This window comes from Amblyraja radiata, chromosome 20 (genome assembly GCF_010909765.2).
Source record: "Amblyraja radiata isolate CabotCenter1 chromosome 20, sAmbRad1.1.pri, whole genome shotgun sequence".
NCBI classification, from domain to species: Eukaryota; Metazoa; Chordata; class Chondrichthyes; order Rajiformes; family Rajidae; genus Amblyraja; species Amblyraja radiata.
In genome coordinates, this window is record NC_045975.1 from 8,866,778 (window position 1) to 8,892,616 (window position 25,839).

At 40.7% G+C, this 25,839-nt stretch overlaps 1 protein-coding gene across 1 annotated transcript in view; it reads right to left on the bottom strand.

The window, feature by feature from the left end:
• Positions 1-468: 468 nt before the first annotated feature.
• Positions 469-25,839, bottom strand: part of qser1 (glutamine and serine rich 1) — an 84,876-nt gene continuing 59,505 nt past the window's right edge. The window contains exons 6-14 of the mRNA XM_033038763.1: positions 24,993-25,109; positions 23,302-23,435; positions 21,703-21,911; positions 16,564-16,629; positions 14,001-14,138; positions 10,497-10,594; positions 8,461-8,607; positions 7,229-7,324; positions 469-1,715 (exon numbers count right to left, since the gene is read on the bottom strand). Of these exons, the coding sequence (XP_032894654.1) occupies positions 1,575-1,715; positions 7,229-7,324; positions 8,461-8,607; positions 10,497-10,594; positions 14,001-14,138; positions 16,564-16,629; positions 21,703-21,911; positions 23,302-23,435; positions 24,993-25,109 (1,146 nt within the window). The 3' untranslated portion in view covers positions 469-1,574. The remainder of the gene's footprint in view (positions 1,716-7,228; positions 7,325-8,460; positions 8,608-10,496; positions 10,595-14,000; positions 14,139-16,563; positions 16,630-21,702; positions 21,912-23,301; positions 23,436-24,992; positions 25,110-25,839) is intronic.

A 25,839-nucleotide genomic window follows, 5' to 3' on the forward strand; every position in this document is an offset into this window, starting at 1 on the left:
AAAGGAGGAGGACTATGTATAAACACTGCTATAATTTCTACATGGTGAAACCAAAATGTGTTAAAATGGCCTTTATTAAAATCTGACAATGTGCACTTTAACCACATTTGATTTTTTTCTATTATCAATCTCAAATTGTGGAGTACAGAGGCAAATAAATAAATGATTCCCAAACATTATGGAGGGCACTGTACCCTCAAAATTGAATAAATGTTCCTGCAAATACTTTACCTGAAAGAGTTAAACATAATTTATGGCAGTCAAATAAAACAATAAAGAATGTGGGAAGAAGAATTTTAAAATTGTAAAAAATTAAGAGTTAATTTAGTGGATTAAAATGTAATGATTCACAGAATGGTAAATAACAATCCAAAAAGATAATCCATCAAGGTAGCAGTATTATCAATAGTACAGCCAAAGTAAAGTAGTGAAATTAAAACTACTTTTACAAATATCCTGTACATATGCTGAATTGTTAAATATTTTATCACAGTGTAATATAAAAATGGATATTTTTGGCAATATGTTTAGTAGGAAATTTATTTTCACGTATCAGAAAATAATCGAAATGTGTAACACAGCTACACTTAAAAGGCAAAACTAGTCCAATATGCATATCTGGTAACACTGAAGCAAACTCGTATTAACAGGAAAACAAAAATTGTAGTTTACCTCAGTATATAAAGTATACAATGTGTGATCAATGTAAGTGAATAGAATTTACCGGAAACAATGCAAAGTGTATTACAAAGATACATGAACATAATTCAAACCACAATATTTTCTCTGAAAAATACAACTATCGATGTGATAAAATGTACAATTTATTTTTTTGAAGAAATATGGATAAAGAGGAAAAATAGTTTTTTCTTCAAAATAGGGGAAATAGATGTGTTCATCACATTTTCATTATCAGAATTGACAGTCATTGGATTGCACCAACTCCACGTCCAGTTTCCTGAACTTACTATTTTGAGTCTGCAAAGCAAGTGTTATTTTCTGATGGCAAATTTATCTTAAGAGAATGTCACAACACACTAACTTTTGTTATATTACGTATAGAAATATGGTTGACAGACATCAGACAGGTGTGGTTGCTTCTGGCTTTTTTGTCTTGAGGATCAGAAAGAGTCAAGTAATCAATTTTAAAGCATTTCTTGAACAGAAGTCTTCTAATGTGTTTAAACTATATTAATAAGAAAATCATAATATACTTAGTGCATGCCTTGCCATTTTGATCGGTCACAAAAGTTAAAACAAAATGTTTAACTTTTTTTTGGAAATAACCATTATTCAATACCTCAAGTTCACGGAATACAAATAAATCAAAAACATTGGCCATTATAAAAAAAATGTGGTTACAGTCATAATAATTACTCCCAATGTCAAAATGTGAGTTCTTGGCCACTATGACCATTTAACTATGGGCCAAAGTACAAGGTCCATTAAAACCCATGAGTGTCACTATAATTAGCTTAGTCCCAGCATCAACAAGGATGCCAAAGTTCATTTCAGTATGTCCCATGAATCACTAGTGCCATTGATGCAACTGGTGAAAAAATCTCATATGTACATTATAAACAGTTCTGCTGTGCTTGTGTCAGATGGTCGCCAAACTTTTCAAAGAGATCCTCCACCCATTTTTCATTTTCCATGCACTGCTGGATTGTTTCCACTTGGCCTAGATCTTTATTCTGTTTTAGAATGGATGAAGCCTGTTAAAATGATTGAAAACAGAGTTACACATTTTCAAGAATGCCTATCACAGAATTTATTTGCAAATATGATTATGTACATATGGTTTAAAAGATCTGGAACTAACATTTCATGAATCAACTTGCTTCTACTCCAAAGGACTGGATCATGCAGTTGCCAATGACAACAAAATTATCTTGTTATAATACTGGCATGCAACAACTACTGCACATAAGTTGCTTAAAGTGGAAGGTACACAAAAAAATGCTGGAGAAACTCAGCGGGTGCAGCCCGAAGGAAATAGGCAACGTTTTGGGCCGAAACCCTTCTTCAGACTCCTAAAGTTACTCCCAGTGATTTAGACATCTTCCAGGCAGTGTGCTTTTCTCCCCCCACCCTCACCATTCCCGACTAGATTCAAGGAAAGCTAAGTACTTATGACTTAAACTCATTCTGAATCTACCAGCTCAAACAACTGGAATTCAAGCCTGACCTCCTGTGCTCCGGTGCCCTCCATAATGTTTGGGTCAAAGACCCATCATTTATTTATTTGCCTCTGTACTCTACAATTTGAGATTTGTAATAGAAAAAATAATAATCACGTGGTTAAAGTGTACATTGTCAGATTATAACAAAAGTTAGTTTTTATCCATTTTGTTTTCACCATGTAGAAATTACAGCTGTGTTTTTACATAGTTCCCCCCATTTCAGGGCACCATAATGTTTGGGACACATGGCTTCACGGGTGTTTGTAATTGCTCAGGTGTGTTTAATTGTCTCATTAATGTAGGTATAAGAGAGCTCCCAGCACCTAGTCTTTCCTCCAGTCTTTCCATCACCTTTGGAAACTTTTATTGCTGTTTATCAACATGAGGATCAAAGTTGTGCCAATAGAAGTCAAAGAAGCCATTATGAGACTGAGAAACAAGAATAAAACAGAGACATCAGCTAAACCTTAGGCTTATCAAAATCAACTGTTTGGAACATTATTAAGAAGACAGAGAACACTGGTGAGCTTACAAATCACAAAGGGACTGGCAGGCCTGCACAGTTGATGACAGAAGAATTCTCTCTATAATAAAGAAAAATCCCCAAACATCTGTATGATAATTCTAAACATTCTTCAGGAGTCAGGTGTGGATTTGTCAATGACCATAGAAGACTCTATGAACAGAAATACAGAGGCTATACTGCAAGATGCAAACCACTGGTTAGCTGCAAAAATAGGATGGCCAGGTTACAGTTTTCCAAGAAGTACTTAAAAGACCAACCACAGTTCTAGATAAAGGTCTTGTGGACAGATGAGATGAAGATTAACATATCAGAGTGATGGCAAGAGTAAAGGATGGAGGAGAGAAGGAACTGGCCAAGATCCAAAGCATAATACCTCATCTGTGAAACACGGTGGTGGGGGTGTTATGGCCTGGGCATGTATGGCTGCAGAAGGAACTGGCTCACTTATCTTCATTGATGACACAACTGCTGATGGGTAGTAGCATAATGAATTCTAAAGTGTACATCCTATCTGCTCAAGTTCAAACAAATGCCCCAAAACTCATTTAGCCTGTCAATCCTTTAAGAATTTTATATGTTTCTTATAAGATCTCCTCTCATCCTTCTAAATTCCAGTGAATACAAGCCCAGTCAATCCATTCTTTGCTCCAACTTCCTCACATATCCCCAACACTTGCTGGTAGATTAACTGGCTACTCCAAATTATCCATTGTCTAAATGGGTGATAAGTAAATGAGGATGGTGTTGATGAGCATATGAGAAACTAGTTTACATTGAAATAAGGGGGAGATTGAGTGCTCGGTGTCAGTACAGACCTAATGGGATGAATAGCCTCTAATGTTACAAGAATTTAAGGAAAATATATTTATGGAAAAATAAACCTCAAATTACAGCCAATAAGGATGGGAGTGTTTTTAAAATTGTTTCCTAAGCTGTGGCAGAAAGGTAGACCTGTTTGGTCTTAATAAAGCATTATGAGAATTGAAATGTGCCCAAATTCATTAAAATGTTATGGATTCTAGATTGAAAAATTATGGAATTTCAGTTTTTACCTTAATTTCGTGCTGGTGATTCAATCTTTAATTGGTGATTTATTAAATATTTAAGGTTTAATTAAAAAGTTGAGGTTTTCTTCAATAGTTTGCTGTCTGCAAAAAATGAGTGAACTGGCTGCTGAGTCAACTTGTTTTACATCAGCACCAGAGAGCAAAGGGATAAAAGAGAAATCCATGCCAGAGAAATCCCCGGAACTTTCTGGTTATCAATATTCACCGTCAACAGCAATCAGTCACATTATTGGTCATCACAAAATCAGTTCCTGTGGATTGGAGGGTAGCTAATGTTATCCCACTTTTTAAGAAAGGAGGGGGAGAGAAACCAGGGACCAGTTAGCCTGACATCTGTGGTGGGTAAGACGCTGGAGTCAAGTATAAAAGATGAAACAGCAACACATTTGGATAGCAGTAACAGGATCAGTCTGAGTCAGCATGGATTTACGAAGGGGAAATCATGCTTGACTAATCCTGGCATTTTTTGAGGATGTAACCAGGAAAATGGACAAGGGAGAGCCAGAGGATGTAGTATACCTGGACTTTCAGAAGGTCCCACATAGGAGATTAGTGGGCAAAATTAGAGCGGGTAGGGTACTGACATGGATAGAAAATTGATTGGCAGACAGGAAACAAAGAGTAAGGATTAACGATTCCCTTTCAGAATGGCAGGCAGTGACTAATGGGGTACCGCAAGGCTCGGTGCTGGGACCACAGATATTTACAATATACCTTGATGATTTAGATGAGGGAATTGGAGATCACACATCGCTTGGTGGCTGTGTGTACTGTGAGGAGGATGCTACGAGGATGCAGGGTGACTTGGACAGATTGGGTGAGTGGGCAGATGCATGGCCGATGCAGTTTAATGTGGATAAATGTGAGGTTATCCAGTTTGGTGTCAAAAACAGGAAGGCAGATTATTATCTGAATGGTGTCATGTTAGGAAAATGGGAAGTACAATGAGATCTGGGTGTCCTTGTTCAGCAGTCACTGAAGGTAAGCATGCAGCAGGCACGTGCCTTCATGGTAGGCAAGGTAGGCACTGCCTGACTAAAATTATAAAATGGTAATAGCTAAATATAAATAATAAAGGCATGGGAGAATTATGCCTATCTAAGAGATCGATCTCTTAGGTCGGCATAATTCTCCGTGCCTTTCATCCACGGCGCTTGTAACCCTTGGAGATCTGTGTAGCCCACGAGCCGTCAGCGCTGCTGGAAGCCGTCAATTTCAAGGGAGCTGAAGGCAGCAGAAATTCTGCCTTTGCAGCACTGCGCAGCTCAGGTTTCTTGGCGGGGTTTTCAAATATGGATTGTCAATATTTTAAGTGTATCTTAGGATGCAAAGAGTGAAGAATGGAGTTCGTGTACCAATAATGTGGTAAGTACATTTTGTGTTTATGTTTTTAAATACCGTATTTCCCGGGGGGTAGGGGGCGTGCTCCTTTCACAGCGTTTGGGGAGTCTGGCCCGGGGTAAAGTTGTGGGGAGGGCACGAATGTTGTGAAGATGGGGTCGGGATCATGCCACTTGCGATGCTCCTTGCACGGAAGCGTGCAATGCCACCGCATTGAGGCCGGGGGGAGAAGTAGCTCGGGTGGCTGTGAGCGGCCGCCACCTTAGCTCCTTCTGCCGGCCCCCGCTCACCTCTGGCAGCTCTCCGTCTAAAAACCTCTCTCCTGCCGCTCACTGGCCTCACTCATGTCAGGTTGAGGTTGAGGTTACTCGGCTGTGGGAATTTAAGGATTCGCAGGAAGCCGCTGACATGAGCGAGCGGCAGGTGAGAGATGTTCAGACGGAGAGCACTGCCAGAAGTGAGCGGGCCGGCAGAAGGTGCTGAAGTGGCGGCCTGTTCTGCTGTCGGCTCCTGGCGGCCGCTTGCAGCTACCCGAGCTGCTTCTAAGTCCCGGCTACAATGCGCTGGCGCCCGGAGAGCTGCGGCAGCGGTGAGTGATTTACTGGCATTATACCCGACCCCCTCCTTCTCAACATTCCTTCCCTCCCTGCAACTTTACCTCTGGCACAGACTCCCCACACGCTGTGAAAGGAACTCTCCCCCCAATTGGTCTCTTGAACAAGTGTTGTCATTCAATAAGATGACAACTGATTCAACTATTCCCTGTACTCCCGTTTTTCCCCACTATCTCTCCACCTGCCATCACCCTTCACCCCCCACTCATTCAGTAATTCAGAATAAAGGAGATTTGGAAGCCTTGGGCAAATTGAATTGTTACTGTCTTTACTTTAATTTTTACGGAGTGAACAATCTGCGCATGCGCGGTTTATTATTATTTTTTTTTTTTAAAGCTGACTGACTGCCTACCCTGAGTAATTACTCACGGCACGTGCCTGGCATGCAGGTACAACTGCATGTACCTATCTATGTACAGCAGGGAGTGAAGAAAGCTAATGGCGTGTTGGGCTTCATAACAAGAGGAGTTGAATATAGGAGCAAAGAGGTCCTTCTGCAGTTGTACAGTGAGACCACACCTGGAGTATTGTGTGCAGTTTTGGTCTCCAAATTTGAGGATGGACATTCTTGCTATTGAGGGAGTGCAGCATAGGTTCACGAGGTTAATTCCTGGGATGGCGGGATTGTCATATGTTGAAAGAATGGAGCGACTAGGCTTGTATACACTGGAATTTAGAAGGATGAGAGGTAATCTTATTGAAACATAAGATTATTAAGGGGCTAGAAGCAGAGGCAGAGGGGCTAGAGTCAGAAAACATGTTCCCAATGTTGGGGGGGGGGGGGGGGGGGGGGGCGGGGGGTGGAGTCCAGAACCAGGAGCCAGAGTTTAAGAAAAAGGGGTAGGCCATTTAGAACGGAGATGAGGAAAAATGTTTTCACCCAGAGAGTTGTGAATCTGTGGAATTCTCTGCCTCAGAAGGCAGTGGAGGCCAATTCTCTGGATGCTTTCAAGAGAGAGTTAGATAGAGCTCTTAAAGATAACAGAGTCAAGGGATATGGGGAGAAGGCAGGAACAGGGTACTGATTGTGGATGATCAGCCATGATCACAATGAATGACGGTGCTGGCTCGAAGGGCCAAATGGCCTACTCCTGCACCTATAAGCCATATCACTGTTGGTACTGGGGTATTATTGTCCTGTGCACCGAAATGCAGTTTTGTGTGCTATCCGGGCAAATCATACCATACACGAGTAGATCAGGAAGGGCAAAAAAGAAAATAAACACTACAGTGCAGATGTGTTACAGATACAGAGAATGAGTAGATTAAGAAAAATAGCGCAAGGGACACAAAGAGGTAGATTGGAAATGAAAAAAAAAAATTATGAATGCATCACAATATACATCATCACGGTACTGTACTTCAATTTACAGTACAAGTATACTCCAAAATAACTCTTAAAATGATTTACTGAATTATCTTGGGATCTGCTTTACGTTGTTGCTGTCTAATAACGTCTAACGAAACATTAAATGTGGCATAACGTAAAATACTCACCTCTTTTTTGCATATCAGGTACGTGTGATATTTATAGTGATGAAGGGTGTGATATAAAGTACAGCACTGCAATTTTTCTTGATCTACAGTAAACTCCTACGATAAAATACAAAAATATTGCTTAAAAAACAAATCACTCAACGATGGTCATGATATTGTATGATACAATTTGATCAGATGGTAAAAGATAGGTGACATGATAAGTTATCACTTGCACTCTTGCACAGCGCCGCTGAGTACACCGCCCCAGCATGGTGCCGCAGCGCTCATACTAGCAAACTAGACGCCATCCTCAATGACACCATGCAGATCATCACCGGTTGCCTACGCCCTACTCCGACGGATCTTCTGCTGGTATCGCACCCGCCAAGCTTCGCATAGAGTACTTCACTCACACGCTGTGTGCAAGGCCCCATCAGACGCCAAACATCCTTTGCACCACCTCGCCCAGGACTCACAGCAACCGGGACCTCAATACCCGTCATCTCTTTGCCCATTCTCCCGTCACGCAGCGACCCTCTGTGGCTCCGGTTTCAACACACTAGGATCATGGAGAACCAGCTGGGAACAGACTTCACGACCTCCGCAATTCACTGTTGCACCAAACACCACAGCCCCACCCGGCTCGGACCTGCCCCGCAAAGAGTGGGTCGCCCTGAAACAGCTCCGTACAGGGATCGGCCGGTTCAACGCCAACATGCATCGCTGGGGGCTACGTTCATCAGCAGCCTGCGTGTGTGGAGCAGACTAGCAAACAGCGCAGCACGTCATTTTCGACTGCGCTGTCCTCCAGCCCCCCCCCCCCCCCCCCCCCCGGTGGAGGGGTAGCCCTTACGGCCCTCGACAACAGCACATTGAACTGGCTACAGCCCCTGGAGGCCGTTACATAACCTCTGCTGCCTCAAACGCAAAAAGTTATCACTTTTTAAATTACCAAGGAATCTATACAAAAGTAATTGAAAACACAATCTGAAATTGTAGCTTATGATTCCTTGCCATATATTCTCTTTGCCTTGTCTTCAGCACTGCAATATCTAGTTACTCACCACTGAATCCCAGTTTCCAGAATACTTAAGTTGAATAATTGAGCCAAATACTATTTGTTATAACTGAACTGTGAACACAACTTTGTGTTATAAATTTATGAAAGTTTTCAAAGGTCAACAGAACATAATAAACATTAATTATGATGGGGGGAAAACATTACTAAAAATGTTTACAGAAGACCTTACCTTCAGGCGCTTACTATTCTGTTTTAATGACTGGAGCGTTTTCTTGTTGTAATTTTTACCACTCATTTTAATTTTTGTTAAATTGGAATTGCCGCCTTTAGTTCCTGGGGCACATACTGCTAGCTCTGGAAAATTCTCCAGGGCAGTCTACAGACAAAACACAGGCATTTAGAATTTTAGGGACTAGAACATAAGGTCTACAGAAATTAAAAAGATAATGCCAAAAATACCCAGAGGTTCATAATGCATACGTGAAGGAAGGATTAATTAAATCCAGTTGATGAACTTTCATCAAATCTATCTTCAAGAAGAAATTAAGAAATTTCTATTTCCCCATAGGAGATATGCATTTATTTTTACAATAAGTTACGAGGGCAAATAAACATGCTTCAAAAAAAAATGTGGGTTTGATTTCTTGATCTTGGTCTATAATTAGTCACGAGGGTTGAAGGTGGATTTGGACTAAGGCACCAAATGATTAGGAAACATACAGCTTAAGGGATGTAAGTAACTGTTTTCTTTCATGTCAACAGCATGATCTTAAACACCACACAATTTAAAGAACACAAGAAACCAAGAAGTAGTGTGAAGCTGGGTGAGGTGGAAGCGTCAAATTAAGAGAGATTAAGTTACAAAACATTTTCAAGTTAAAGGTAGAAATGCTGTATTTTTGAGTTTAATGCAGATCATCTAGATTTCTAGAAATTTAAGTGACAGACACAAAACATGATTATGGAGACTGCCATTTTTACATATGACGAGAATTACGAAGGTTGGAGGACAATCAACAAATAAAAAATTAATCATGTGGCATTTAAGAGGCTTTTAGATAGGTTAATGGCCATGCAGGGAATGGATGACATGCAGGCAGAGGATATTAGTTTAACGGTATCACATTCGGCACGGACATTGTAGTCTAAAGGACTTGTTCCTGTGCTGCACTGTTCAATGTTCTACAAGTGTAGTGATGCCAAATGTTTGGGTCTGGATTTCAGAATATAAACCACGATATGGATAACAAAAACAGTGTGGTCTTCACAGCATTAGAGGACCTAAACACACATTGGGTGACTATTTTGCAGACCTCCCCCATTCAGTCCATGGGAACATTCCTGAGCTTCAAGTTGCTTGTCACTACTTCTCCATCCCACTATGATCTAACTCTTAGTGGCCACCTGCATTCTTCCATCAAGGGCCACTGTAAGCTTAAAGAATAACACTTCAGTTTTCAATTGGGCATATTTTAATAATTTTAGATAACTTGTTTTTTCTTGTTTGTATCAGAACTGGCCACTTGTGTTATACCCCTGTAATATTAAACTCATTTTAACAATTATCTTTGTTTTCTCTCACTCTCTCTAACTTCCCTCATGAATCCATTAACCAAACGGCTCAATAAACATCAGCATCAGCTTGGCAACTCTGGCCTTACCTAGTTAGAAATATTCCCTTTGTCACAGCTATCCCTCTCCTCCCCATCCACCTTCTCTTGAAATTAAAAACGAACTTGTTCTCTGATCTTTGACCTGAATTGTTAACTATTTCTCTTTTTCCTCACATGCTCCCTGACTGTCATGTGTTTGCACCATTTTCTGGTTTTGTCTCCGATTTCCAGCTTCAGTAGTTTAATATGTTCATTCCAATATCAAAATCATTAATTTCATTCTTTTAATTAACAGTCATCAACTTCATTTCAAATTTAACACATTTTCCTTGTACTTTGCACCTAACAAACTTCCTCTATAGGGTTTCATATGGTCTGTCAATCAAAACTGCTTATCATCTCAGTGTTATGTACAGAAACAAATCTTTGATCAAAAGTTTCAAAACAATTTTTCTCATCGGATTTCTACACAAAAGCCTTAAGACTAGCATCTACTACACTACTGTCTCTAAATTGTTATGATGGAAATAGTAACTACCTTACTTCCTTCAAGTAATAGTCAAGCCTGTGGATGGAGAGAAATTGTAAAATATAATGTGGAGTTACATTATTTTCAAAAAGAGTAATGTGCAGTTTTAGGGAAAGTTCTCACCTTGAGTGCAGGCTGCAGTGGGAACTTAGAAATCATTCGTTTCTTGTTTTCATTCAACATGCCATCAATTTTCCTCATATGTGGCAAATACATTTCATCTGTAAGTAATTAAAATTCTAGTCAACTTTTATCAACTTTGAAGTCTTACAATGGCATTCTACAAGTAATTATTATTAGTAAGCCAGTTCGGTATTCCAACTGCGCATGCACAGGTCACAGGTCGCTCGGGCTAAACACTCGCAGCAGCCTTGCCTCTGCATGGGTGCAGACCTGTGTTTTGTCCCTATCCAGCCGTGCTGGGCCGTCCCCGTCCCCGAGTGTCCCGTCCGGGGGCGGCCGGGGACGTCGGGAGCCGGAGGGGAGCTCAGGCCCGCAGGCGGCGCAAAAATGAAGCACCAACTCCAGCCAGCCCGTACCGCCGGCAGGACAAGCAGAGTCAAGCTGGGGCCGGCGCCTCCCCTCCGCGGTGCCTACAGGCCTGGGCCTACACTCCCGTCCGCGGGCCTCTGGATAGAAGATCCTCCTTCAGACTTCCTACACATTAGACCTTTGCGCCGTGGTTGGAATGGATGGGAGCGGGGATTTCCACGGGTGCAAGGAACAAATGACCTAAAGTTTGCGTTGAGCGAACTGAGTGCTCTTAACGTCCTCGCCGTACACCGGCGTTTTGTGAGAGTGGTTGGATCCCAGCTTCAGCTCAACCAACGTCAGTCACATTATCCAGACAGGCGGCGGGAGATCAGGAGCTGATATGAGGCATCGGCGACGCTCTGGAATCCAAGTTGGCTGCCACCGAACAGCGGGATCGAGTAGGCAGCGCTCTGCCCAGGGAGTAGAGGTGTCAGTTCTTCCAGTGGCGAGTGGAGAGGCACCAGCTACCGCGGGCCGCTCACCTGTCGGGCACTGACTCCTCAATCCCGGGATCCATCCAGTCTCACAAAATGCCAGTGTACGACAAGGACGGTAAGAACACTCAGTTCACTCAACGCAAACTTTAGGTCATTTGTTCCTTGCCCCCGTGGAAATCTCCAGCACGGTCGAGACAAGTGGGTTCTGAAGCTGCATTCTCACGATTGAGGGAATTTTCTAGACTCTCCTAGAAGCAACGAGCCATGGCTTTACCAGTGGTTTTCTGTCTAAGTGAAACCTCTCTTCCCCCATCTCTCACCGTCTCTCCCTGTCTCCCACTCACATCTGCCCCTCTTTCTCTCACTGTTACACGTCGCTCTCCCCCGCTACAAGGCAACCCGTTCGCTTATTTAAAATTCTCGAATGACCGTTGCCAAATCCCATGATTCCTTGCGTTTTTCGGAATACCGAACTGGCTTATTGGAATATCGGCAAATGTTCGGCAAGTAAAAAATAGTGGATTGCTTCTCATCTCCAATCCATAGCCTGTACACTCCTGCAGTTAGGTATGTGTAACTTGGTTCTATAAAAAATGTTGAAATCAATAATGGTGAAAACCAAGCTGTTCAATTATAAAAATTATTGCTGGTTTATTTGTGCTTTAGACAAGGGAATACAAATTCCTTAAATGATTGCAAGTTTCTTTGACTAAAGGTTTTGCAAGTAATCCAGTTTTGGCAGAGGCTTTGCAAGCAGTTGTATTGTAGAATACGGATTTCACTACCTTCCCGCAACCGTCACAGCTTAAGAACTAATAATAAAAAAACCTTTATTTTGGACTAATGATAGAGGAAAAATAAATCCAAAATAAAGGCCCATGTACGCCGAGAATAAATTATTTTTTGTTAAACATTTTTTTAAATGGCCTTTTGTGCCATTTTTTGCTCATCATTAAACTTAGTGTGTGTAAAGATTTGCACCTCATCACTAATCCTACATATTATTATTCGACATCCTAACATCCTTCATCCTATATCTAATTTCCCAACCTTCATATACATCTAATTTCCCAATCTTCATGTACATCTAATTCCCAAACTTCAATTCATATGAAACACTTTAGTTTAGTTCAGTTTCGAGATACAGCGCAGAAATAGACCCTTCGGCCCACTGGGGCCGCGCCGACCAGCAATCCCTGCCACTATCCTACACCCACTAGGGACAATTTTTACATTTACCAAGCCAATTAACCTACATACCTGTACGTCTTTGGACTTCTTCCAGCTACATTAAAACATGTCACTCCACGAATTCAACATAGCACTCTTTTGACATTGCCACATTTCTGAAATCACTTCTGCATTCTCAACTCATGAGAAATGTGTATTGGACCATTTAGACCAATGGTTTTCAGGGAAGGAGTTCATATATCCACAGTAAGGGCGGTGGCAGAATCTATTACATTGTCATGTGAATACATGTCAGAATGCTCCAATTTCTTGCTGGAGACCATGGAGATTGGGAATTATGGCTTTTCTCTTCTTAAAGATCTTCAGATCAGATTAGTTTAGTGTCATATACAGCAAGGGCAGTGAAATTCCTTGTTCACATGAAGCTCAGAGTAAAACAGTGTACACTAGTAATGATAATAACAATAAATATAAGTGCAAAACAACAGAATGGTGCAAGATTGTTGTACAAAATCAGTAGTGCAAAATAATAATAACTAAATAAATTAGAATTAATAGTAAGAGTATATGGCAGCTCCTCTAGGAATGGTCTAATTAAACCCAGATGCCAGCGTAAAATCGCATAATGGCAATGTCGTTACATTAATGATCCAGAGACAGAAATTTAAATATGATCAAAGCAATTGGGGTATTCCCAAATGAAAATGAATTAGACTAAATGAAGCCGATTCTCGTTAATTAATAATCTTCTGGGAAGGATATACACTGTTCTTAGTTGGTCAGGCTTATAAATAAATCCACCCCCACAACAATGTGAACATTACACATAGCAGATCATTCAGCTGCTGGTACCTTCGATCAAAGGATAGCGATAAGAGATCAGAAGATTCAGGCAGTTTTCCAGACCCCAGCAAGGCCCACACTCATTGGCAGCCAGGTATAGTCCTGCGCAACATATGGTTGAACTGTTCAGCAAAGCTCTCATACTGAGCAATTGGCGATTCTGGGGTCACAGTAGAGAGTAGGAATTTGTGTCCGATTCACAGCACAGAAGCACGTGGTCCAATCAGATCCTTTTTAAAAGAGCCAGGGGTTGGGGTGTGAGGGTGGGTACATAGTTGTAAATGTTTGGACCAAGGGCACCACAGCCAATCAGCACCCATTAGGGTGGTGCTAAGTATAGCATCAGTATAGGTTCAATCTCAAACAAAATATATGTCATTGCTTTTAATTGTTCTCCGAGCCAAGCAATACATTTATTTCCACGGGCAATTAATACTGGCCTTAAAGCAGTTAATGAATAATAAAGATGACATGCAGTTAATGAATAATAAAGCAAGTTATTCAAAGCAACATATATCTCAAAAGATATGTTGACCAGAACAGGTATTGATGCTATGGGTTAAAATCAGGTATTGATGCTATGGGTTAAAATCAGTATCAAAGATGGAACATCAATATTTACCATTACTCTGTTCTGATGCCTCAATCATGTCAGGGTCCAATGCTGTACTCACAAGCAGCTCAACGTAGTTTTTAAATGTCTCTTTCATCATTCTGGTATTCAAGAAACGAGCTACATATGGAGTTGTTGGGGGCCGTTCTAAAATAAACAAATATCAACAATTAATTTGGTAAATATTTAAAAATGTATTAAAATGTGATACCACACAAGTGTTTATTCAAATTTATATTCGATATACTATTGATACATATCTTATATAATGCATCAATTTTGATTTGTTCTTATCTATTAATAAATAGTGATCCGAATTTGAGTGAAACAGTATTTTCCTAGGCAATTCAAAGTCTTGATAATGGTCTTAAAATGAGAGATCCAAACAGCTCTATGCACATCCTATGCTTCGTTCAATTCCTCTTGATATGTATGATCTTTATCCAAAATCAATCAAGGGCAATGCACTATTGATTGCAAATTCTGATTTAAAATATAAGGAATTTTAAAGTGACTGATTAATTTCCAGGTAAAGTTAATTCTTTGTGAAAACAAAATATCAAAATATATTATATGATAGCTGCAATGCTTAAGAAAATAGTGCTGTTTTTAATTTCAGGAAAATTTATCAATGAAAATGTTGTTTCCCCTCTGGTTCTTTTGCAAGTAAAACTTAATTTAAATACATTTTTGTACAATCGAAAAATAATAATTACTGCTTGATAAATTTATATTTTTTGATGACTGACGAGCTTAAGGTGCCAGCAACCTTTGGTAGTATGGCTATGGGGTACTCTTTAATACATAACTCAGATGCAACAATGCGACTTAATTCCAACTTAAAATTGGCATCTACTGCACAAAGATGTTTTTTTCTCATTACCCACAAAGAACATGGTTAAGGGGCTGTCCCACTGCGGCGACCTAATCTGCGAGTTTAAACGAGTTTGCCCTCGACTGAAACTCGCAGCATGGTCGACATGTAGTCCTAGGAGGTCCTATGAGGTCACTGGAACTCTCCTTTATGCTCGAGGGAAGTTCCCGAATACTCGCGGCCTCAGCTTGGTCGCGGAAACATTTTCAGCATGTTGAAAATGTTTCCGCGAGTAAAATTTGGTCGGCATGGTTCTTTTTAACTCGTACTGCAGTGGAGTGGGGTCGCTATTTAGTTACAGGCAGTCGAGGGCAGCCGTAGGCAATCTCCTTCACTGACCGGGCATTTTGATTAGCTGTTTGGAGTTTTCAGGACCAAGGAAAACCGACCGTTAGGTAAAAAGCCCACTAAACGTCATTACACTTCTTAAAAGTGTCTCCACTCCTTCTCCCGCCTTCTCTCTCCCCCCCCCGCACACTCTAAAGGACTTACCGTAGACTGTGCAGCCGTCTTTAACTTTCAGCGCGTGTGTGAATTTCACAGAGCGCTCCCCCGTTTAATCCCCCCCCTCCTCCACCCCCCCCAACCTCCCCCCCCCCCCCACCACCCCCTCCCCCCCCCCACCACCCCCCCCCCCCACCACCCCCCCCCCACCACCACCACCCCCACCACCCCCCCCACCACCTTGAGCCCACCCACTGTTTGTAAAATCAGGGACAATCCCAATGGAACTGCAATCCCACTGTTAACCTTTCACCACTAGGCTTATCCAAAATTCTACCACTGCCTGAAAAATAATCAAAGGCTCAACTACCACTGAGAAAGAGAATTCCAAAGACTCATTGTTATACGAGAATTTTCCTGAACTGCAATTGCGCTATGTGTGAAGCCCATAGTGCTATGTTTAAAGCCCATAGCGCTCCAGCGGGTAGCACTATTTTTAGAACCCATAGCGCTGTAGCCGACAGCTCTTCGTTTAAATTCCCATGCGTTAAACTGACAGCGCTCGGTTTAAACCTGGAGCGGGACAGGCAGCCTGGAGAGAAGGAATGGATGACGTTTCTGGTCGAGACCCTTCTTCAGACTGAACTGAACTGCGTATTTAAAATCCGTATTTAACAACACAAAACCGTACATCCGTATTCTAATCGCATTTCTGTACAAAATACAGAAAATCCGTACTACTTGGCAGCTCTGCCAATCCCTTAATAATCTTATATGTTTCAATAAGAATCCGTCTCATCCTTCTAAATTCTAGAGTATACAAGCCCAGCCGCTCAATTCTCTCAGCATATGACAGTCCCGCCATCCCGGGAATTAACCTTGTGAACCTACGCTGCACTCCCTCAATAGCAAGAATGACCTTCCTCAAATTTGGAGACCAAAACTGCACACAATATTCCAGGTGTGGTCTCACTAGGGCCCTGTACAACTGCAGAAGGACCTCTTTGCTCCTATACACACACAAGTGATCCTCAAGGTCACAAGAACTAGATTGGATTATTGAACTTGCTGATAGAGGAAGGAAGAATAAACTATTAAATGATGCTGCTGGCCACCATTACATTAGCATACTTATAACTGCAGAGGATGTTTCTTCATTCAATTGAATGTATAAATTATACTGTGAGAAATTCTAAAATGTTCAGAGCAACACCATAATAAATCTGGAACATAAACATACTTAATTTCACAAACCTGATTTTTGCTGAATGTTTTTGACAGTTTTTCCATGTGTATTCCCTTTCGAAACAAATCCATTGTCTGAGGAAGAAGGCAATTGTGGACTTTTGTTAAAAGACCTGTTAATTATTTGTATTTATTTATCATGCCATCTCTGCCATTCTGTTCTCTCTCCTGCTCTCCAGAAGACATTAGCTTGAGAACAGTTCCGCAAGCATGAGCCACCTTCTTTTCAAATGACTCATCAGAATATCATGCCAAATTATCTTTAAGTAATAAACTTTTGCTTCTATGGACAGCATGACCATGAGAGGTATTTGGGGTTTTCAATCGCTGAAATTTAGTTTATCTCAAAGTGCCCTTTTACATAGAAACATAGAAAGTAGGTGCGAGAGTAGACCACCAGGTCCGTCGAGCCCGCACCGCCATTCGCTCATGGCTGAACACTAAACAGACACACTTACCCACAAACAGTAGACACAAGACACAGAACACAAGACACTACCCTCCCCTTTATACCGCTATCACCCCTCTCCACCCCAAGAACCTCGCGATCTCCTGGGGGAGGCAAAAAACCGGATAAAAACCCAGGTCCAATTCGGGAAAAAAATCCGGGAAATTCCTCTCCGACCCCAATCCAGGCGATCGACACTTGTCCAGGAGATCACTCAGGTCTTACTATACTAACCATACCTAGGTCCATATCCCTGCCCTCTCCCCGTAGCCCCTTATCCCCTTGGCAGCTAAAAAACCATCTATTTTAGTCTTAAATATATTTAAAGTTTCTGCTTCCACTGCTCCCTGGGGCAGTGAATTCCATAAATTAACCACCCTCTGGGTGAAGAAGTTCTTCCTCATCTCAGTTTTAAAAGAGCCCCCCCTTATTCTGCAACTATGTCCCCTAGTTCTAGTTTCCCCGATCATTGGGAACATCCTCGGTGCATCCACCCGATCAAGGCCCCTCACGATCTTATATGTTTCAATGAGATCGCCTCTCATTCTTCTAAACTCCAAAGAGTAGAGTTCCAGCCTACTTAACCTTTCCTCATATGTCAATCCCCTCATTGCAGGAATTAATCTTGTAAACCTTCGCTGCACTGCCTCCAGGGCTAGTACATCCTTTCTTAAGTATGGACCCCAGAACTGTACACAGTATTCCAAATGTGGTCTCACTAATACTGTGTACAGCTGCAGCAAGACCTCCGTGTTTTTATACTCAATCCCCCTAGCAATAAAGGCCAAAACTCCATTGGCCTTCCTGATTGCTTGCTGCACCTGCATACTAACTTTTAGTGATTCATGTACTAATACCCCTAGATCCCTTTGCGTTGCATTACAACGCAGCTCCTCCTCATTTAGAAAATAACTTGCCCTATCATTTTTTTTCCCAAAGTGAATGACTTCACATTTATTAGTATTAAATTTCATCTGCCAAGTTGTTGCCCACTCACCTAGCTTATCTATATCCTTTTGCAGACTCTTCCTATCCTCCTCATCCCCTACTTTTCCTCCCATTTTTGTATCGTCCGCAAATTTTGATATATTACACTTGGTTCCCTCCTCCAAATCATTTATATAAATTGTGAACAACTGGGGTCCCAGCACCGACCCTTGCGGAACCCCGCTAGTTACCGGTTGCCATCCCGAGTATGAACCATTTATCCCCACTCTCTGCTTCCTATTTGTTAGCCAATCCTCTACCCATGCTAATATATTACCCCCAATCCCATAATTTTTTATTTTTAGCAATAGTCTCTTATGTGGCACCTTGTCAAAAGCCTTTTGGAAGTCCAAGTATACCACATCCACCGGTTCCCCTTTATCCACCCGGGTTGTTACTTCCTCAAAGAATTCGAGCAGATTCGTTAAACAGGACTTCCCCTTCACAAAACCATGCTGGTTCTGTCCGATGAAGTCATGTTTATCCAAGTGCCCCGTTAGTGTTTCTTTAATAATTGTCTCTAACATTTTACCCACCACCGATGTTAGACTAACCGGTCTATAGTTACCCGCCTTCTGTTTACTTCCTTTTTTAAATATAGGTGTTACATTGGCCATTTTCCAATCCACTGGGACCGTTCCTGCCTCCAGGGAGTTTTGGAAAATTATCACCAATGCATCCACAATCCCCACCGCTATCTCCCTCAAGACCCTTGTATGTAATCCATCAGGCCCAGGGGATTTATCCTCCTTCAGTCTCATTAATTTCCCTAATACCACCTCCTTGGTGATCTTAATAGTATTTAGCTCCTCCATTCCTACCGCCCCCTGTTTATCCAGCGTTGGAATATTTTTGTGTCTTCTATGGTGAAGACTGATACAAAATACTCGTTTAATGCCTTTGCCATTTCCATGTTCCCCACCAACAACTCTCCAGTCTCACCCTCCAATGGACCAACGTTCACCTTAGCCACCCTTTTTCTTTTAATATAGCTATAAAAACTCTTACTATTAGTTTTTATGTTGTTCGCTAAATTCCTTTCATAGTCTATTTTCCCCGTCTTAATTAATCTCTTAGTTATTTTTTGCTGACCTTTAAATGCTTCCCAATCCTCTACCCTCCCACTATCTCTGGCTACCTTATATGCCCTTGCCTTCAGCCGAATACTATCCTTTATAGTTTTACTGAGCCATGGCTGACTGTTCTTACCCTTACCCCTTTTTTTCTTCATAGGAATAAATTTTTCTTGAAGGTTATACAGTATACCCTTAAACGTACACCACTGCTCATGTACCGTCTTATTCTTGAGTCTGCTATCCCAGTCAACTTTGATCAGCTCAGTCCTCATACCTTCATAATCCCCCTTATTTAGACTAAGCACCCTAGCCTGAGTTTCAACCTGCTCCCCTTCTATTTGAATATGGAATTCGACCATATTGTGGTCACTTGTTCCCAACGAGTCCCTAACTATGACATTTTTAATTAATCCTGCTTCATTACACAGGACCAGATCCAAGATTGCCTCCCCCCTTGTCGGTTCGGTGACATACTGTTCTAGGAACCCGTCTCTAATACATTCTATAAACTCTTCCTCTAGTCTACCCTGCCCAGTTTGGTTTGCCCAATTAATATGAAAATTGAAGTCCCCCATGATTACAGCAGTTCCCTTTTTACATGCGTCAACTATTTGCAGATTTATGTTCTGACTAACAGCGTCACAGCTATTTGGAGGTCTATAAATTACACCCACTAGTGTTTTTTTCCCCTTATTATTCTCTATCTGTACCCAAGCTGTTTCACTATCCTGATCCTTCAACGCAATATCCTTCCTCTCTATTGCCGTTATTCCCTCCCTTATTAAAAGGGCCACCCCTCCTCCCTTTCTTTCCTGTCTATCTTTCCTAATTGTCGAGTACCCCTCTATATTTAACTCCCAGTCCTGATCTCCTTGCAGCCATGTCTCCGTAATGGCCACGATATCATAACTATATATACTTAATTGCACCGTTAATTCATTTATCTTATTACGAATACTCCGTGCATTTAGATAAAGCACTTTCAGATGATTTTTACTACCCTTCCTTTCCGTTTTTGCCCCTTTTACATCTAGATCTTTATCTTCACAAATTCTGTCTCCTGTCACATTTTGAATTTCCGCTTCCCCACTGATACCCTGCTCTATTTCCTCTACCCCTGCCGTTATTACCCCCCTTGATACCTCCCCCCCGCTACTTAGTTTAAAGACCTCTCTACTGCCCTAGTTATATGATTTGCCAGGACCCCAGTCCCAGCACCGTTCAGGTGAAGTCCGTCCTTACAGAACAGATCCCCCCTGTCCCAGTACTGGTGCCAGTGGCCCAAGAAACCAAACCCATTATTCCCACACCAGTCTTTGAGCCACGCATTTAGCTTTTTAATTTTACGTACCCTCGCCGATTTGGCCCGTGGCTCAGGTAGCAATCCGGAGATCAGTACCCTCGAGGTTCTGCTTTTTAATTTATTCCCTAACTGCTCAAACTCCTTCAGCAGATCCTCCTTCCTCGTCCTTCCTATGTCATTGGTCCCCACATGGACCACGACCACTGGATCCTCCCCCTCCCTCTGCAAATTTCTCTCCAGCATCGCAGAGATATCCTTAACCCTAGCACCGGGTAGGCAACACAGCCTTCGGGACATGTTCTGCTGGCCGCAGAGAACCTTATCTACCCCCCGAATAATACTATCCCCTATCACTACGGCATTTCTTCTAACTCCCCCCTCTTGAATGGCCTCCTGATCCACGGTGCTGCAGCCAGGTTGCTCATCCCTCCCACAGCCCCTGATCCCGTCCTTACATTGAGTAAGTGCCTCGGTCATGCTCGTCAGGGACAAGGGCTGTGGCTCCTGCCGCATCTCCTCCTGGTTCCCCCTACCTGCCTCGCTTATGGCCACACCTTCCTTTCCTTGCTCACTGCCTACTGAATTAGTTAAACTGGTCGGTGTGACCATCCCCTGGCATCCCCTTTTAAAGTGAAACACTTTTGGCATTTTCACAATTTGATAGTCTGGGGAACTGGGTTTTATTGTGTTGAAAATTGTTCTTTTATATTCTGTGACCCTGGGTTTAATTATATCCCAAATTATTTAGCTGAAAGACTATTTCGACCACCTAGATAAAAATTAACTCTACAGATTTATAAATAATATGGCTCTCCATTATACCTTATTGGGCACATGGAACCAATTGGCAAAGCAAGTAAAAGATCCCAGCATGAGAAGGGGAACATCACTACAGGTAACTACTGCATTTCATAATTTCAGCAAAATCTAAAAACAGCTGAAAATAAACTTTCATTTAATAAACGCTGGAATGCAAGTATTCTAAATTAGTTTGAATCTAGATATTAATCAATTGATTATCATATGAAAATGTCCTCACCCCATTTCTCTTTTCAACCTGAACTAATAAAACACAAATCAATGTGATGGAAGATTGCATAAATCTATCAGAATTCCATGCATGTCCAAAATACTCATTCTCTCATTGCCATACCATAATGCTACCTTAAAAGTTAGAGAGATAGATTTAGCAACGTAAATATTTGTAGTGGCATAAATGGCAAATAATGTAAATTTTAAGAACTAATCTTCATTCTATTCCCAGCTTAACACCATTTAAGAACGATGACACTCATTGCAAAAATAAAATAAATTAATAAATTTAAATTCCTTACCGTCATCATCGCTCTGTGTTTCAACTGAAGAGTCTGAGTGGGACGAATATTCTTCTTTCACCCATTTCTTTCGTTTTTTGGGTGGTGGTTCAGCTTTTACCTTTACTTGTTTAACTGTTCTGGCTTTGGATTTTGCTGATGAACCTTTCTGAGCCGCAGAGTTGCTGATGCAGGTTTTATTACTAGAACCCGTTTTTGACTGGCCGTGCCTGAAGATAGACGATATAAATGAAAGATTTGCCCAGACATGTGGGAAATTGGAGGTTAAATATTCAAAATTAGAAAGGTTTAAAATTAAGTTTATACTACACATAAAATATACCATCATTGTTTATAGTCTATTTAATTAATAATGAAAGTTACAAAATAATGGAACAGGTTGCCTATAGTATATAATGTGCAAGGTAATCTTTAAATATCTAATAATACATTAAACATAGCTTCAACAACTACCATGGTACTGCTGTACATGTATTTAACATTGCCCGTCAACAAGTCCTGTGCAGAAACTAAAATGCAAATTTAAAAATAGTTGGATAGGATACCATTATATGATCAATTCCTTAGTTCACCTTCGAATACTTCTTGACAACTCTAACTGTGATCACATAATGATCTTGGATTAAATCAGCTTTATTCTAAACATAGAGCCATAATAAAGTAGTGATTTTAAGGAAACATTTTTTTTTGGGCAAAGGAACATTACAAATATAAACTATATTTAATCAATGAAAAAAAACCTCACTATCTTAATAGGAAAAATCTATACTCAATTAGGCAACAGAGGTAATAGCCCAGATCTGTGGACCCATCCATCATCCCGGGTCAACTTGTACCTGAACTTCTCTAGTTTGGATTCATAATCATTATTCTTGTTGCCGAAATGTCCCAGAATCCAACAGCGAGGCTGGGATGGCACAGAAATAGTTGCCCCAGCCTAAATATCAATTGTTACATTCAGAAACACACCTAAAGTAGTGCATGATGCAAGAATATTATGCGAAATCTCAGCAAAACTGAAAACCACCCCTGGACTCCGTGATGCCAGCAGTGGAGCATATTCAAATATACGATGTTATCACACAGAAAGTTCATACGTGGAGCTCCATCTGTGTGAAGCCCTGGATGCAGATAAATGCAAACTAAATTCTGGACAACAGATTATGGAGTCTCTTTATAATTTTTACAAATTATATGTTTTATTTTTACTTAAGAAAAATATTTTATTAACAATAAATGTACTGCCAAGTGATTCTGCATACCAAAGAAAATGTTATGTTATTTTGGAGATTGGATTCTGGTACAATTTACGACCCGGGTTTTAAATGATACACGTTTGAGCAGATTGAAAATCATGGAGTGGAAGGAAAATAATAAGGAGTGTGGTAAAAACGACTTTCCTGATAAATCCAGTTAATAATTGGAGGTCAATGTTGTAGAATTTCATGTGACTTTTTCTTTAGGTAAAGTGAATTCATTCACTCTCACAATGTTTATGGTATGATTTATCCCTTTAGAAATTCCACGTGCCTCCAATGAATAACATTAGTCATCCAAACTGATGAAAACGAATATTCTGAACAGCAAAATGTTCCATACCGTAAAGGTTGCGACGGTCTGTTTCTTGGCTTTTTGGAACAAACGCGAACATAATCCTTTTTGTTTACATTTTCAATGAACTTCACGTACACCCGTTTGTATTTGGTTTTTGCATCCCCAAAGTATCCTAGGTACTGTAAGATTATTTTTTTTTTCAATATATAATTGTATTAATTCACAGCAACTTTTAAATGTTCATGCATTGGTCAACAAAATATTTAGAAAAGTTTTCATTACATTTTTTTGTATATAAAAATACAACATCTAATTTATTTAAAACCACTTCATTTGCTTACAATATATAAAACTTGACAAATGTAAGACATAAAAGATCTATAATTAACAAGCATTTCAAGCACTTCTTATCATGGGGAAACAAACACCATTAAGGACAACAATAATGAAAATTTATATCAACGTCAGATGGAAACAGTGAACCATTTTTGTTCGAACCGAAGATTGACACAAAAAGCTGGAATAGCTCAGCGGGACAGGCAGCATCTCTGGATTGAAAGAATGGAAGATGTTTCGTGTCGAGACCTTTCTTCAGACTAGTCAGAGAAACGTTCCTTCCTTCTCTCCTGAGATGCTGCCTGTCCCGATAAGTTACTCAAGCTTTTTGTGTCTCCAGTTTAAACCAGCATCTGCAGTTTCTTCCTAACCATTTTTGTTCATCGGTATCAGGATCTCACTAACTTGTCCAAGCCCCTTGTCTTGAGTCATCGTTGTGCATTGTGGTGATAAATATGTATAACAAATTTCAGACCATTTTAATATTCATTGATAATAATAATGCAATGGTGTACAAAGAATATAGCAATAATTCCAGAAGACAGAATTATAGCGTTTTCTTCTCATACCAAGTGACAATACATTGTACTGAAGTAGACTCCTCCTTACACCATCGCCATATCAATGATCAAGAATCAATCTGTACAAGCCACATTTTCCAGCACATATCTTGGTGATTCAACTGCTCATCTTGATCCTACCTAAAAGTTGTGAGAACCGCTGCCTCCAACACATTGAGGCAGTGCATTCCAGATTCCCACCACCTGGAGGCCGAGGAAAAAAAATATTCCTCCGATTCCCCCTGGATCTCTTGCCCCTTCCTTAAACAGTTTTGAACATCTTTGCCAAGAGGAAAATATTTTTTTATTATCTATTCTATCTATGCCTCTCAATTTTGTATATCTTTGCATTCTAAGGTAACTAAGTTTTCTTGAGAATTTGCCTCAATGGTATCTTAAATGATTTTTAAAAATCCATTCAACTGTGCAGACATCACTGCCAATTCCAACATTTTTATTGTTTAATCTTGAACATCCCAAAATGTGGGAGAAATTAAGAAAGAAATAATATTTCCCGAAGAACATAATGAACTAAATCGGTTTTAATAATCATCTGATCATTTCATAGTTGTCGCTGCGGACATTGGGACATTTACAAATAAATTGTAAATTTATTTTTAATTATCCAAATTTAAACATTCAGATGCCATTGTGGGATTTGTCTTGATTTCCCCCCCCCCCAAAAAAAACAAAACGATTGAGGATTCTAGCAACGAGCCAGTAACTTGGCCGCTACATAAACATTCCTCTTGAATTCCTCTATTCCATTAATATAAACATTGTTTTGGGTCTATATCCAAGCATTGCACACACTTCCATTTAGTCACAAAATTTACTCACACTGTTTGTTGCAGAGAATTGTCTTCGTCCATCTTTTACTTCAGGCATAAATTTTTGCAACAAAGCTTTCTGAACCTTCCATATAGCAGGGGCGTCTCTACCTGTACTTAAGGCCACCTATAAATAGACAATTTGGTGTTAAAAAGGAAGAAAAAATAAATAAAGTAGCATCCATTTTAGACATTGATAGATAACAACCCTGCATTAGTTCAGAATCGGTTTCAGAATTCAACTTGTTTATACTTCGAATATTTAGACATCTACTAAATAGCAGCACCTCATATTCCGCAGCACCTCATATTCCGCAGCACCTTGGGCAGTTTGCACCCTAGCGGCATAAACATTGACTTCTCCAATTTCCGGTAGCCCTTGCTGTCTCCTCTTCTCCTCCCCTTCTCAGCTCTCCCTCAGCCCTCTGGCTCCTCCTCCTCCTTTCTCCTCCCCACCCCCCCACCCTACATCAGTCTGAAGAAGGGTTTCGGCCCGAAACGTTGCCTATTTCCTTCGCTCCATAGATGCTGCTGCACCCGCTGAGTTTCTCCAGCACTTTTGTCTACCTTAGACATCTACTAAATTAATTTGGATGGCACTGCCATATACATTCAGATTTTTGAACATTAACTCAAAATGCTCAAACTGACCTTGAGTGGTGGGCATGCGATTGAAAGGAAGTACAGAACTCTTCATTTTTAAATGAGGAATTTGAAATACAAGTACATTTACATTTCCAGTCAAGGAATATATTTTCCACAGACATTGCCAGTAAAGCTGCTGAGTGTTTGCAGCACTTTATTTTTTTATCCAGTTTCTGTAGTTTCTTGGTTTACAATCCTTGCAAAATACTGCT